Raw genomic sequence first — 14,885 nt, forward strand, 5'->3', positions numbered from 1 at the left:
GATCCCTGCTCAGCTTCCAGTAGCCTGTTACCGAGGTTTGTGGCATCACTCTGCTTGTAACCTCTACCCCAACATCGTCTTTGTCGTCTGTCTACTCGTGTGAGGCAGTCGAACAGTTCTAACACCTCTCCATAGTGTGATCCTTCTGTAAGGAGCCGAGGCTGCCTTTATTGCCACAATGTTGTCCTGAGTCCATCTCGTCACCGCACCTTCTGAGGCCGTCGCTCTACAGCCAGCTGTCTGTGCGGCCTGTCGGTATGACGCTCCCACGTACCTCATGCCAGTGACTTGACCATTGCCAACGTCCGAAAGATCGTGATGAGCTGCACGTGCTTGTCCTCTGCAGATGCTGAACTGCGATCTGCATCGGGAGGGTTCCAGCAGTGTTAGACACGTCCACCATCCATCAAGTGCTCACATTTTCCCCAACATTAAGAGCGTCTTTCTTCTGTAAATAAGCTCACATAGCGATGAAATTTCAACCAACATATCCTCCAGCCACTGTACTACATTAGCGTTCACTGAATGTGTTCATTGTTAAACACTTTCCTTTTTCGTGAGCGACCGTTAAACAGCATTTGAAATTATTTGGCACTATAGACAAAGGTGACAATTTTAGAAGGAACGTCTCAGTCTAGTGAGTATTTAGCAGAAAACGTCAGCTGTAATTGTTGACCACCTTTCACGAAATCGACCAAAGGAACGTCTTTGTGGTCCAGAAACGGTTGTCATCATTATTAGACTCAAGTAGTGACATTGCTTGAAGTTTTTCACTGGCTCCACTGCATTCACTGTTGTTTTGACTACACCGAGGTGACAATAGTCCTGGGATACCTCCTAATATCGCGTCGGACCTCTTTTTGCCAGGTGTAGTGCAGAAATTCGACGTGGCATGGGCCCAACAAGTCGTTGAGAGTCCACTGCAGAAATATTGAGCCATGCTGTCTATGTAGCCGTTCCTAATTGAGAAAGTGTTGCCGGTGCAGGATTTTTTGCACAAACTGACCCCCCGGGTATGTCCCATAAACGTTTGATGAGATTCACGTCGGGCGATCTGGGTGGCCATATCATCGGCGCTAATTGTACAGAATGTTCCTCAAACCAATCGCAAACAATTGTGTCCCGGTGACATGACGCATTGTAATCCATAAAAATGTTATCGCTTTTTGGAATCACGGAGTCCATGAATAGCTGCAGACGATGTTGCCGAACATAGCCATTTCCAGTCAATGATCGTTTCAGTTGGACCAGCCCATGCCATGTAAACGCAGCCGACATAATTATGCTTGCACAGTGCCTTGTTGACAACTTAAGTCCACGACTTTGTTGGGTCTGCGCCACATTCGAGCCCTACCGCCAGCTCTTAGCGACTGAAATCGGGACTCATCTACCCAGGTAACAGTGTTCCAGTCGTCTAGGGTCCAGCCGGTATGGTGACGAGCCCAGGGGAGGCGCTGCAGGCGTTACCAAGGGCACTCGTGTCGGTCTTCTTCTGCCGCAGTCCATTATCGCCGAATTTCGCCACGCTCTCCTAACGGATACGTTCGTCGTTCGTTATTTCACGCAGTGTTGCTTGTCTCTTAGCATTGACAACTCTACGCAAATGCCGCTGTTCTCGGTCGTTAAGCCAAGGCTGTCGGCCACTGGGTTGTCAGTGGTGAGAGGTAATGCCTGAAATACGGAGTTATCGGCACCCTTTGACTCTGTGGATCGCGGAATATTGAATTCCCCAACGATATCCGAAATGGAATGTCCCATGCACCTAGCTCCAAGTACTATTACGTGTTGAAAGCGTGTTAATTCCCGCGGAGCGCCCATAATCGCGTCCGAAACCTTTCCACATGAATCACATGAGTACAAATGACAGCTCCACCTGTGCAGTGCCTTTCTATACCTTATGCACGCCACACTAGCGCCATCTGCATACGAGGTGTGGCTAGAAAAAAACCGGACTAGTACTGGTGAAACAATAAAACGAATGCAATAAGGCTGAAAGTCGCGTGGCCTGTCACGTGACTCTCGCTCCGCCTACTGCTCGAGTTTCATCTGCCTCCTGCACTCAGTCTGCCCGTGGCGTCTGTTTTAAGTAGTTGGCGTTTTGTCTGTGCGTCGGAAAATGTTGAGTGTACAGAAAGAACAGCGTGTTAACATCAAATTTTGTTTCAAACTAGGAAAATCTGCAAGTGAAACGTTTGTAATGTTACAACAAGTGTACGGCGATTATTCTTTATCGCGAACACAAGTGTTTGAGTGGTTTAAACGATTTAAAGATGGCCGCGAAGACACCAGTGATGACACTCGCACTGGCAGACCATTGTCAGCAAAAACTGATGCAAACATTGAAAAAATCGATAAACTTGTTCGACACTTTCCTTGTCAACTCCTGTTAACTCAGACACTGCTCTGATTGTTAAACGGCGATCTTCTCGAACAAGCGACTTTCGTTTTATTGTTTCACCAGTACTAGTCCGGTTTTTTTCTAGCCACACCTCGTATTCTATTGTTACAGGAATGTGCTAAGATGCCGCCAAATTATTTAAGAAAATCACTTCAACAATCGTGGGATTCCCAGGCTATGCATCAGGCACTGGAAGCTATAAGAAAAGGAAAGACGCCCTTTGCAACAGCAGCGAAACAGTTCAGTGTCCCAAGAAACACATTTAAACGAAGATTCCAGAAGAAAAGCCATGGTGCTATTGAAAATAAGAAGATTCTTGGAAACTTTAGATGTATTTCCAACGAAAAGCAAGAAGAACTTGTTAGCCATGTTTTTGACATGGAACGAAGATATTATGGCATATCAGTAACTGATTTACGGCATTTGGCATTTCAACATGCTGAGCGAAATAATCTACCACACCCATTTAATAAGGAAAAAAAGATGGCAGGCAAGGACTGGGTGGCACTTTTTCGGAAAAGACATCCAAACATAAGCCTTAGGAAACCAGAATCCACTTCAATGGCCAGGGCTCAGGGCTTTAATAAATCTAATGTGCAAAGATTTTTCAACGTTCGCCAGGAAGTGCAAGAAAAACACTTTTACCCTGCTCATGGAATCTACAATGTTGACGAAACTGGTCTAACGAAAGTTCAGTCTAGAAATTTCAAAGTTTTCTCTTGTAAAGACAGACGCCAAGTTGGTGCTATTACGTCAGCAGAGAAAGATTTGCTTTCAACAGTAGCCATATGCATGTCTGCAGGGGAGACATTTATTCCATCCTTTGGGATATTTCTCAGACAAAGAATGAAAGTTGAACTTCAAGATGGTGCTCCTCCAGGAACCGCACTTGCCTGCCGTCAAAGTGTATGGATGCGGATGGATATTTTCATGAAATGGTTTGATCGTTTCTTGACTTACACAAAACCTACGACTGACGATCCACTCCTACTTATTCTGGATGGACATGCCACCCACACAAAAAATATAGACTTCATAGAAAAAGCCAGAGAAAATCATACAACCGTAGTGTGTTTGCCACCACATTGTAGCCACAAACTACAACCTCTAGATGTATCATTTATGGCCCCTTTCAAAACATTATATGCCAGAGCTTGTGAAAAGTTTCTCCGAAACAACCCAGGAAGGGTAATAACACAAATCAGTAAGCTTCTTGGAGAGGCATTTTGCTGACAGCAGTACCGTCTACAGAGATAAATGGATTTCGTAAATTCGGGATTGTCCCTTAGCACCCGCCTATATTTTCAGATGCAGATTTCGTTGCTGCAGAGGTGTGCATATCGGACATAGGCATAATCTGGCGAGAAAACTTAAATGATAATAGAGGTGACACAGGAAATGAGACAAACAAAGGAACTGAAGGTGTTAAAGATGTAGTTAAAAGGCCTATGCAAATTGAAGAAGATGAATTTGATGTTGTAGCAGCAAATAGTGAAGAAGCAGTTCATAGTCCTACTAATGAGGAAGGAGAAGTGAGTGGCAATAACAATAATGAGGGCACTTTCATGGCTGATGCAAATGAGAAGGTAACACGGTCAACATCTTTTGCAGTAAGCCAAAAAGATATGATAGGCCCACCTTTACGAAAATTAAAATTAGGCCAACAGCAATAACAAAGAAATAAATTGAAAACAAGGGGTCAAGCAACGATAATAACCTCTAGCCCTTACACAACCGAGCTGTTAGAAGATGCGAAGAAGAAAAAGCAGATCAAGAAAAGAAGAACAAACCCTGTATAAAAAGAAGAAATGAGTAACACGTCTAAACCAGCTGTTGAAATAAAAAGGCCTATTAACAAAGCAAAAGTGCAAATAGGAAAGCTAGGAGTGAAATGCAAAAACTAGCTTTTTGGAGAATACAGTGAGGAAGAATACAGCGAGGAAGATACGGACACTGAATATTTTTATTGTAATGAGGCTTTCTCTAAATCTAAAGACAATGAAGGTTGGATTAGATCCTCTGATTGCAAGCTGTGGGCTCATGAAGAATGTGCTGGATATGATGAAGATGACGTGTTCGTGTGTGAATATTGTAGAGATAAGTGACTTATGACCCTAATTTGTCTTTGATCTCATGACAAATCATACACTGTAACTTGGAAAGTAAATCTATTAACGTTTTGCATAATTTGGTAAATTGTTAATAAGTGTTATTATTTTTTCTCAGATTGAAATAAATTTCATTCTGTAAATGTGTAGGCTACTTTCTTCAATTCGCAATTCCTTTCCATTCACAGCGTCCTAAACTTGTTCTTTGAGTCTTTTTTGCCATCTATCCACCTGTGGCCACTTTGCCCTACCTACTGGGCAAAGTGGCCATTTTGCAGTCATTCAATTAAACCCAGTTCTCTGCTACAGAACTAGGTATTGAGTAATAATACAACTTTTTATGGTTCTAGAATGTACATACCTTAATAAGATACATTCTACATGCTTATATTTCAAATAAGGTAAATGAAACAATAGGGTGGCCACTTTAGCCAGCTTTCCCCTAACTACAAACCAAATAAAGTATTTTGCAAATCTTATTCCTATGGCTCTTGTTGTCCGTAACTCTCGTATTTTTCTAAATGCTTACTCTGTACTTGATACTCTTCTTCTCATTTCTCCGATGCAGCTTACATGTGCATTAAGCATACCTCCTGAGTAAGTGAATGAGTTTCCACTTTTCAAGTTTTCTCTAGTGTATATTCACTGAGCTACAGCTGTTTACTCTGTTGTTTTCATTACTCTTGCTTTGGTGTGTTGATAAGAATGCAGAAATGTTCCACACTTCTTTTTATTTCCTCCGTCAGTTTCTCAAGAAAACACACCAGTATCTACACTCCTGGGAATTGAAATAAGAACACCGTGAATTCATTGTCCCAGGAAGGGGAAACTTTATTGACACATTCCTGGGGTCAGATACATCACATGATCACACTGACAGAACCACAGGCACATAGACACAGGCAACAGAGCATGCACAATGTCGGCACTAGTACAGTGTATATCCACCTTCCGCAGCAATGCAGGCTGCTATTCTCCCATGGAGACGATCGTAGAGATGCTGGATGTAGTCCTGTGGAACGGCTTGCCATGCCATTTCCACCTGGCGCCTCAGTTGGACCAGCGTTCGTGCTGGACGTGCAGACCGCGTGAGACGACGCTTCATCCAGTCCCAAACATGCTCAATGGGGGACAGATCCGGAGATCTTGCTGGCCAGGGTAGTTGACTTACACCTTCTAGAGCACGTTGGGTGGCACGGGATACATGCGGACGTGCATTGTCCTGTTGGAACAGCAAGTTCCCTTGCCGGTCTAGGAATGGTAGAACGATGGGTTCGATGACGGTTTGGATGTACCGTGCACTATTCAGTGTCCCCTCGACGATCACCAGTGGTGTACGGCCAGTGTAGGAGATCGCTCCCCACACCATGATGCCGGGTGTTGGCCCTGTGTGCCTCGGTCGTATGCAGTCCTGATTATGGCGCTCACCTGCACGGCGCCAAACACGCAGACGACCATCATTGGCACCAAGGCAGAAGCGACTCTCATCGCTGAAGACGACACGTCTCCATTCGTCCCTCCCTTCACGCCTGTCGCGACACCACTGGAGGCGGGCTGCACGATGTTGGGGCGTGTGCGGAAGACGGCCTAACGGTGTGCGGGACCGTAGCCCAGCTTCATGGAGACGGTTGCGAATGGTCCTCGCCGATACCCCAGGAGCAACAGTGTCCCTAATTTGCTGGGAAGTGGCGGTGCGGTCCCCTACGGCACTGCGTAGGACCCTACGGTCTTGGCGTGCATCCGTGCGTCGCTGCGGTCCGGTCCCAGGTCGACGGGCACGTGCACCTTCCGCCGACCACTGGCGACAACATCGATGTACTGTGGAGACCTCACGCCCCACGTGTTGAGCAATTCGGCGGTACGTCCACCCGGCCTCCCGCATGCCCACTATACGCCCTCGCTCAAAGTCCGTCAACTGCACATACGGTTCACGTCCATGCTGTCGCGGCATGCTACCAGTGTTAAAGACTGCGATGGAGCTCCGTATGCCACGGCAAACTGGCTGACACTGACGGCGGCGGTGCACAAATGCTGCGCAGCTAGCGCCATTCGACGGCCAACACCGCGGTTCCTGGTGTGTCCGCTGTGCCGTGCGTGTGATCATTGCTTGTACAGCCCTCTCGCAGTGTCCGGAGCAAGTATGGTGGGTCTGACACACCGGTGTCAATGTGTTCTTTTTTCCATTTCCAGGAGTGTATTTCGAGGTCCGCTGCTTACATTGTGTATGTCCGTTACCAAATTCAGTTCAGCGAAACGAGTTATATTTAAGCAACTACTGAACTGAAATCTGTTTATACACTTGAAACTGGCGTTATGGATGCATGCTGGGAAACTTGCCAGAAAAGTAGTCAAAACAGCTTCCACTATGATCAAATCCCTTATATATTTGGATCTAAAAACCATGCAAGAACCGCACAAACTATTATCATAAGCTATATTATAGCAGTGAAAAAATGTCGATAATCTCGTCCCCAGATCTTACTTTCCGGTTCGTTATGAAGTTTTGAACTCAATATTCGTGGGTTTACCGTGGGATCTGCCTCCGGTAAGGACGCACAATATGGGACCAACTGGGACGTCTTTCCCTTTGGCCAAAGGTATGCCATATGAACAACATTTCAAGTTCCCAACCGTTTCAACCGAACATTCGTGAGAGCCGTGTATGTGTATTTCGGAATAGAATTATTTAATACGACAAATAGCTGTTTACAGTAAGCCAGGTGGAAATTGGTGGGGCTGTACGTATCTGATAGCAAACAGCTACTATCTTTTTGTTATTACTAGCATTATCGCACACTTGACATGGTGCTATTGACTGCATTTGAATGTGTTCAGAGAATTTCTTTGCTTTCGAAGCGCTAGGCAAGGTGATAACCGTTTGAGGTGCTGAACAGTAAAACTTACTTTTGTTTTCAGGCGTGGTGGGTCTGGTGTGGTGCACGGCGTGGTGGCTGGTGGTGGCCGAGGGTCCGGAGAAGGACCCCAGGATCTCGCCGGAGGAGCTCAAGTACATCCAGGACTCGCTGGGCCCCGACAGCGACCACAAGGTCGGTAAAAAGGCCACACTAACTGTCTGTTCGCAGCCAGGCCATCGTCTGGTCGTTTTCAGCCTTACCACGACAGGAGCTGCAAAACATTCAGTCAGTATCAGCATCCTTCCCCCTCCTTGGACAACAGACCTTGCCGTTAGTGGAGAGGCTTGCAGGCCACAGCAATACAGATAGCTGTACCATAAGTGCAACCACTACCGAGGGGTATCTGTTTAGAGGTCACGCAGTTGTGTGGTTCCTGAAGAGGGTCAAGAGCCTTTTCAGTAGCTGCATGGTGAACTGTCTAGTTGGTTGGTTGGTTGATTGGTTGGTTGGAGATGTAAAGGGACCAAAGTACAGGGTCGTCAGTCCCTTTTTCCTCATGGAAACATGTCTCAAGTTAAAACAGTTCCCAAAAGGAGTCAGGGAAAGTATAATGGCGTAAAACTAACTTTGAATCACACAAAGACAAAACGAAAGAAGCTAATTGATACGTCGTGGTATGGGAAAACTTAGCCAAAACGTAAGGTAAGCAGAACTCAAAGACTGCAGGGAGTGAAAGTGTAAACCCAAATGAGATTACTGTTTCAAACACAATTTAATTTTATTAAACATTAAAAAACACTTGTTCCACAAAACACAATAAAAATTTTTAAACTCCAGGCCTGAAGGGCCGCTGAACATTCATAACTGTAATGTCAAATGACAACCTTAAGATTCAACATAAGGAGATAATCAAGGTCTGAAGGACCCAACACTTTTGATTAATTATTGACCATTACAATAAGTTACTGAAAGGAATGACTTTAATCATTCGGCCAGAAGGGCCAATCAAATATAACCACAAATGCTGTTTTGATAATGCTACAAGAATGCAAAACCAACAGTTAATTTACTTCGTCCAAAGGAGCAGTAAAGACCAAAAGACAAATTCATATACCAAAGGTTTTTTTAAAAATGAAACAAGCAAACAAGATAAAATTAATAACCAAAAAGGGGTAGTGACGTCGCCACTCGGCCTGAAGGGCCTGAATATCAGTAGCAATAAATATTTGAGAATGGTTGAAGTTAGCAATATGGCACAGACCAGCAGAACAACTACAAACTTCACCAACGTGGCGAATCGTCCACATAGGGCACGACAGCAACTCTCTATAACACATAAAATAAAAATTACTAAACATTGAAACACATGGTTCAAAATATAACGTCTGTCTAGGCAGGAACTGTTAATGACGCCCACTGGCCTTCGTAAATCTTCGACTTAGTTAATATGACGGCCAGTACTAAATAATAATACCACTCAACAAATTGTAAAATACAAGATTTTTATTGCACTTGGGTCAGAATAAAATTTCAACCACAGGTAATATTTTAGGTTCAGTTATTAAGGCACAGAGAGTTAACATTTTTTTAGTGATAGTTACACTTGACAATATAACACCAGATCATTAAATCGGGATTTCGGGCACGCCTGAGCCTACTAAAATTGCGAAACACCATGGCACACGGCCTTAGAGCAAAACACGCCCGACGACACGGGCAGAAATTGAGACACATCAAGTCAATAAATTCTCACCGTTAGTCCAGAAGGCAGACAAGCATTCGGCGACAGGTTGCAACCAGCACCAACTCGAGTTACGTCAATCGCCCCAGTTCCGCCATAGCAACGCGGACACGCCGCGTCAACAGTTGCCACGCCGAGCTTCCTTATCACACAGCCCGTCCAGAACGACTGCCGCCGTCCCGAGTACACACGCTCGTAGCAACCACGTGCGTTCACAGGAAGTTATACCACCTTTCCCGCAACATTGCGCTGCCACACAACCGGAAACTAAACTCCCCGTCTCACTCCGGCAGCAGCACTCGATGCTCTCGTCGTCAGCAGGTCTCTCCACAGAACGCAGCGCCCTCCGAAATCTAAAAGCAAACGGACCAATCGCGGCAGAGCAAAGCCAAGGCTCCGGAAGACGACACAAAGGCAAAGATGATGATGATACGATTCACTAACCAAAAGAGGAAAACTTACACTAAAGTGAAAAGTAGTCGAAGTTATTCAAATAATATAGCAAATGACCTGGTCTGGTACACCACGAGAATAAAAAGGATGAGCCAGCCACACTGCAACACACAAAAATATCCAGCCTAAAAGACAAGACGAGATGAACACACATAGGGGAAAGACGAATACCAAGGCAAACAAACAGCAAAGAAAGGTGATGAAGAGTTAAAATGTAGGTTAAGGTCGACGCCTGGGAGAGAAGGCCACACACCTGCCCTTAGATTGTGTGACAAAATTCCCCTGTTGCATAAAACATAAAACGTTGGTGAGGCACTGTCACTCAACACCGGGGGCAGGATCCTGGGAAAGTTAAGAGTCCAACGCAAAGTGGCTAAAGTCCAACAAGATGTGGACGACTGTCCATAGGGAACCACAGCAACACTGAGGCGGCTCCTCACGATGGAGGAGGTGACCATGGGTCAGACAAGTATGGCCTATGCAGAGCCAGCAAATGGCAACAGAGTTTCTGTGAGTGGCTCACATGGATGAGCGCCACACATTTGTTGTCTCCTTGACAACACGTAGCTAATTTGGTGAACTGAGAGTACGCCATTCAGTATCTCATGTCCCAAAAACTTTGTCACGTAAGATCAATCCATACTCCGGCAGTCTGATCTCCAGACGTGGTTTACCAGTAGCTTGTTTAGACAGTCTGTCAGCATTACCCGGAATCCCAACATGTCCTGGGCTTCAAATGAAGGACACTGAACGTTGACTGTTTCGGAGGGTGTAAAGAGATGCCCGGATAATCATAACCAAAGAATGGCGAGAGAAGCACTGATCGAGAGCTTGTAGGCTTCTTAAGAAGTCACTGAAGATGACGCAGGAGCTCGAAAGCGCGGGAGACGACTAAAAACTCTGCAGTGAAACCACTGTAGCCATCCAGCAAGGAGAGATGTTCAGTATGGCCATCGTGAACGTAAGCGAAGCCAAAGTGAACACTGACCATCGAGCCATCGGTGTAAACTATTTCAGATGAAACTGTGGCCGAGGCATAGACCATGGAGGTGTTCGGAAGTGGACTCGTAAGAAAGGTGGTGGAGGCAAAGGTTCAAGTGCAATAAGAAGCGAGTGAACACGGACCGCAATTGTAATCCCCAATCTGGGTTGTTGTTGCAGGAGATGAATTATCGAGTTAGGGAAAAGGAGGCGGCAATGTGGATGGTGAGGCGAACAATGAATATGGGCAGTGTAATTGGCAAGCAGTTGCGTCGCCTAATCCATAATGGAGGAATGCCAGCTTCTTTACAGTGGTGTATAGGATCCAGCAGCCACAGTGCTGAGAGTGATGCAGAACCATACACCAGGCTCCGATAGTCAACATGGGGCATCGCAAGGGCTCTGTATAGCTGGAGCATCGTAGGGCGATCAGCACTCCAGTCAGTGCAGCTCAGGCAGAAAATATTAAGATACCACCAGCACTTTTCCTTAAGCTGATGAAGATGAGAAAGCCGAGTTAAGCGTGCATCGACGACCAATCCCAAAAAGCAGTAGGTCTCCACTGCATTAAGTAGTTGGTCATCGAGGTAAAGTTCCGGATGGTGGTAGACAGTATTATGACGACGTAGAAATCAGGGCTCACCCAGAAAAATTTAAGTGCTCGTTTTTCCCGCGTGCTGTTCGAGAGTGGAACAGTAGAGAGCTTGAAGGTGGTTCATTGAACCCTCTGCCAGGCACTTTATTGTTAATAATAGTAGAGTAATCACGTAGATGTAGATGTAGATGACGACAGACGTGCATGACGCAAGTCTTGGCTGCAGAAAACTGATAGCTGCAGGTGAGGGCCCACAACTGTGCCTCTCGTATGGCTCCCTGCAGTTGACGTTCAACCACGCCAGTACAAGAGGAGCAGAAGGAAATAGAAAATTCGTCAGCGTATAGGAGGGGAGATATGGAGGCCCCATTGCTAGTGCAAGACCATTGACGGTAATTAAAAGCAGTCGGGCGCTTAAGACAGAGCTTTGCGGGACCCCATTCTCTTGGATGTTGGGCGATCTATATGAAGCACCGAAGCCGGCCGGAGTGGCCGTGCGGTTCTAGGCGCTACAGTCTGGAACCGAGCGACCGCTACGGTCGCAGGTTCGAATCCTGCCTCGGGCATGGATGTGTGTGATGTCCTTAGGTTAGTTAGGTTTAATTAGTTCTAAGCTCTAGGCGACTGATGACCTCAGAAGTTAAGTCGCATAGTGCTCAGAGCCATTTGAACCATTTTTTTGAAGCACCGAATTGAACCCTGGAAGTGCAGAGAGACGAGAAGTACCGTATAAGAATCAGGAGCCGGCTCCACAGACTCCATTCGTGTAGAGTAGCAAGAATGTGCTGTGGTAAAGTGGTATGGTAGGCTTTCGTCAGGTCAAAAAAGACGTCAATGTGTTGTCGCCGGGAAAAGGCCATTCGGATGATAGACTCCTGGTAGACCACGTTGTCAGCGGTGGAGCGACCTCACCAAAAACCGCCCTGGGAGGAAGCCAGAAGGCACTGAGACTTGAGGAGCTAACACAACCGCTGGCTCATCATACGTTCGAGCAACTTGCACAGAATGTTGGTGAGGCTGATAGGACGATAGCTATCCACGTCTAGCACGTTCTTACCAGGCTTTATCACTGGAACGGTGATACTTTTCCGCCATTTCGACAGGATTTCGTCATCGCCCCAGAGGCGGTTGAAGACGGCAAGGAGGTGGTGCTGGTAGCCTGCTGACAGATGTTTCATCATTTGGGAATCGATGCTGTCTGGTCCAGGGGTAGTGTAAGGACAGTGGGCAAGGGCACTAAGAAATTCTCACTCACTGAAGGGAGCATTATATGGCTCAGGGCGGCTGGGAGAAAACGATAGTTGTTGTCAAACCACCTGAAAGTGGGGCAGTAATTCACAGACGCAGAGGTGCAAGCATAATGCTTGGTAAGATGCTGTGCGATTACGTTTGGATTGGTGGATACAACACCATGATTCTAGGCATGCATGCAAGCGTCTGATACCTGTTGAGGTGTCTGAGGTTGGTCTAGACCTGGGAAGGGGAGGTTCGTGATCTGATGATGGAGATGTATCGTTCCCAACACTTCTGCTTCTGTCATTTTTTGAGCTGATGGACAAGTGCACAGAGCCATTTGAAGGCAGTGAGGCGGATGGCATTTATGACATTGGAGGGCCAATCTACAGTCCCTAATCGCCACAACGATTTGCGACGACCACCAAGGCACCGACTACCGTGGGAGGCAACCCAAGGAACGAGGGATTGAAGAGTCAGCTGGGCAACAGTAGTGATCGTCTGGATCACCTCAACGATGTTGTCACGCAATGGAGATTCAACGGTGGTAACAGTGGTAGGGAGGCGAAAGCATCTCAGTCAGCCTTGGTGAAGAGCTCAGGAAGAGTGGAAAGTGGTCACTACCACACAAGACGTCATGAGCTCTCCAGTGGATAGATGGGAGAAGGCGAGGACTTAAAACCAGTGGCCGAGTATGTGCCATGTGCCACACATCTCGTACTCAGATGCAGAACTTGTAGGATGTGGTGACCTAGGAAGTGAGAGTCCCAAGGGACCCCTTCCATGTGAGAGGAGCCGGAGGAGGCTGTTGCTTCTCTGGCTGTGGGGAGGGGACCATTGTCCCCAGCATTTGGGAGGATATTGCTCCTGAAGTAGGTGCTTTGGGAGCAACGGAATAAGAGGTTTCCACCTCATAAGTAGTGTGGCTGATGCAGCTGCGCTACCAGCTGTAGCATAGATGGCTGTGAGGCGAGCACGCCACGCCCACTTGCCAGGTCTGTAGTGTTGTGGGCAAGTGCAGAAGTGGAGGAAAACGGAGCTGAGAAGCCGTGTTGGCGAGTTTACTGTCTCTGGTGAAAAGCAACAAAAATTTGGGAGGTGCGAGCCAGTGCAGGAACGAATGACGTCACGGATCCGTTATACTTTCACAACGATAAGGCACTGCACGGGAAGTTGGAATTCAGGTCGCTGGTGCTCGGTCTATTAACTGGAGACACGTATCGTGCCACAGCGACTAGTCAGCATTGCGATCTACCATCTCTGACGTTATAATAGTTACAGTAATGAAACCTCAATTTGGGAAGAAATGTTTCTCGGTTTTCCTGTCATGCCCAATGGTTTGTTTGTATATTGTGAATAGCCTCTTCTGTCGTCATCTCACGAGTTAACTGCCGTACTAATGTGCCGTTCGCATTTAGCTGGCTGAATTGCCTCACGGGAACGTCACGAAGTCACTGTACCTCCATAATACTGCCAGTGATTACGTCTGAGATTCAGGCATTCTAGCAGCGACGCTGACTGCGTCAAATTGTGCGTGACTCTGCTTATTACTCTGTAGCCTTCCTGCATGGAGTGTCCATTTCCGTGCACCGCTGAGGATATAACCGCTGTTCCAGTTAAAGCTGTTGTTGCACTTTCTTTGATGACGTAATACCTGGAAACAGATACGTGAGATAAGATTTACGTATTATCAGACATAATTGTATTGCATCCGACCGCAGCAAATTTGTCAACATACCGATATTTTCAATGTGGCTCGATGATGTATGAGAGTTCTGAAAATTGTACGTATAGATCGACCAATGTAACTGACAACGCGTTGTAAATTCATTTAAAAGGAGATCGAGGCTGTCTTTTTCTGAAAGCAACATCTCTTTAACTTTCTTCAGTGGTAGTTTCGTATCTATTTAGTTCGCGTTATGTAATAGTTAACATCGGAAATTTGTTACGAAATACGTCCTTGGCTTAGAAGGAGGTATAGCAGAGTCATGTGGGTGAGATGGTTCCTTTCAAAAGGACACGGATGATATCCTTCTCTATCCTTTCGTAATCCGAGTTTGTGCTCTGTCTAAATGGTCTCGCTCTCACGCCGGACCTTAAACACTAATCTTCCTTCCTTCCTTTTATATACGCGAATTGCTATACTGCTGGTACCTCCCAAGTCTCGGCATTTGCTTGTAAAAAGCAAATCTCTCTCTCTCTCTTTCTCTCTCTCTCTCTTTCTCTCTCTCTTTTTCTTCCTGTCTGTCTGCCCCCCCTCCCCCCCCCCCCCCCCCCCCCAACTCTGTCTCCGTGGCCGTGATCTGCATTCCAGAAAGTCATGAAAAACTGGAGCACAGAAATCAGGTCTTGACTACTGTAAATGATATGCTCCTATATCTATATATACAGGTGGCATTGTAAAAATCATTATAAATAAGACAAAAATGCTTATAAACATTAAATACTGTGTCAGAATTATTGTTAATGAAAATACACATACTCATCATTATGCATATGTCTTTCAATGAGAAATGTTATC

At 46.1% G+C, this 14,885-nt stretch overlaps 1 protein-coding gene across 1 annotated transcript in view; it reads left to right on the forward strand.

Moving 5' to 3' along the window:
• Positions 1–14,885, forward strand: part of LOC126202956 (vesicular glutamate transporter 2-like) — a 313,828-nt gene that overhangs the window by 249,082 nt on the left and 49,861 nt on the right. Inside the window, exon 6 of the mRNA XM_049937075.1 lies at positions 7,423–7,553. Within this exon, the coding sequence (XP_049793032.1) occupies positions 7,423–7,553 (131 nt within the window). The remainder of the gene's footprint in view (positions 1–7,422; positions 7,554–14,885) is intronic.

Source organism: Schistocerca nitens, chromosome 9, assembly GCF_023898315.1.
Source record: "Schistocerca nitens isolate TAMUIC-IGC-003100 chromosome 9, iqSchNite1.1, whole genome shotgun sequence".
Lineage (NCBI taxonomy): Eukaryota > Metazoa > Arthropoda > Insecta > Orthoptera > Acrididae > Schistocerca > Schistocerca nitens.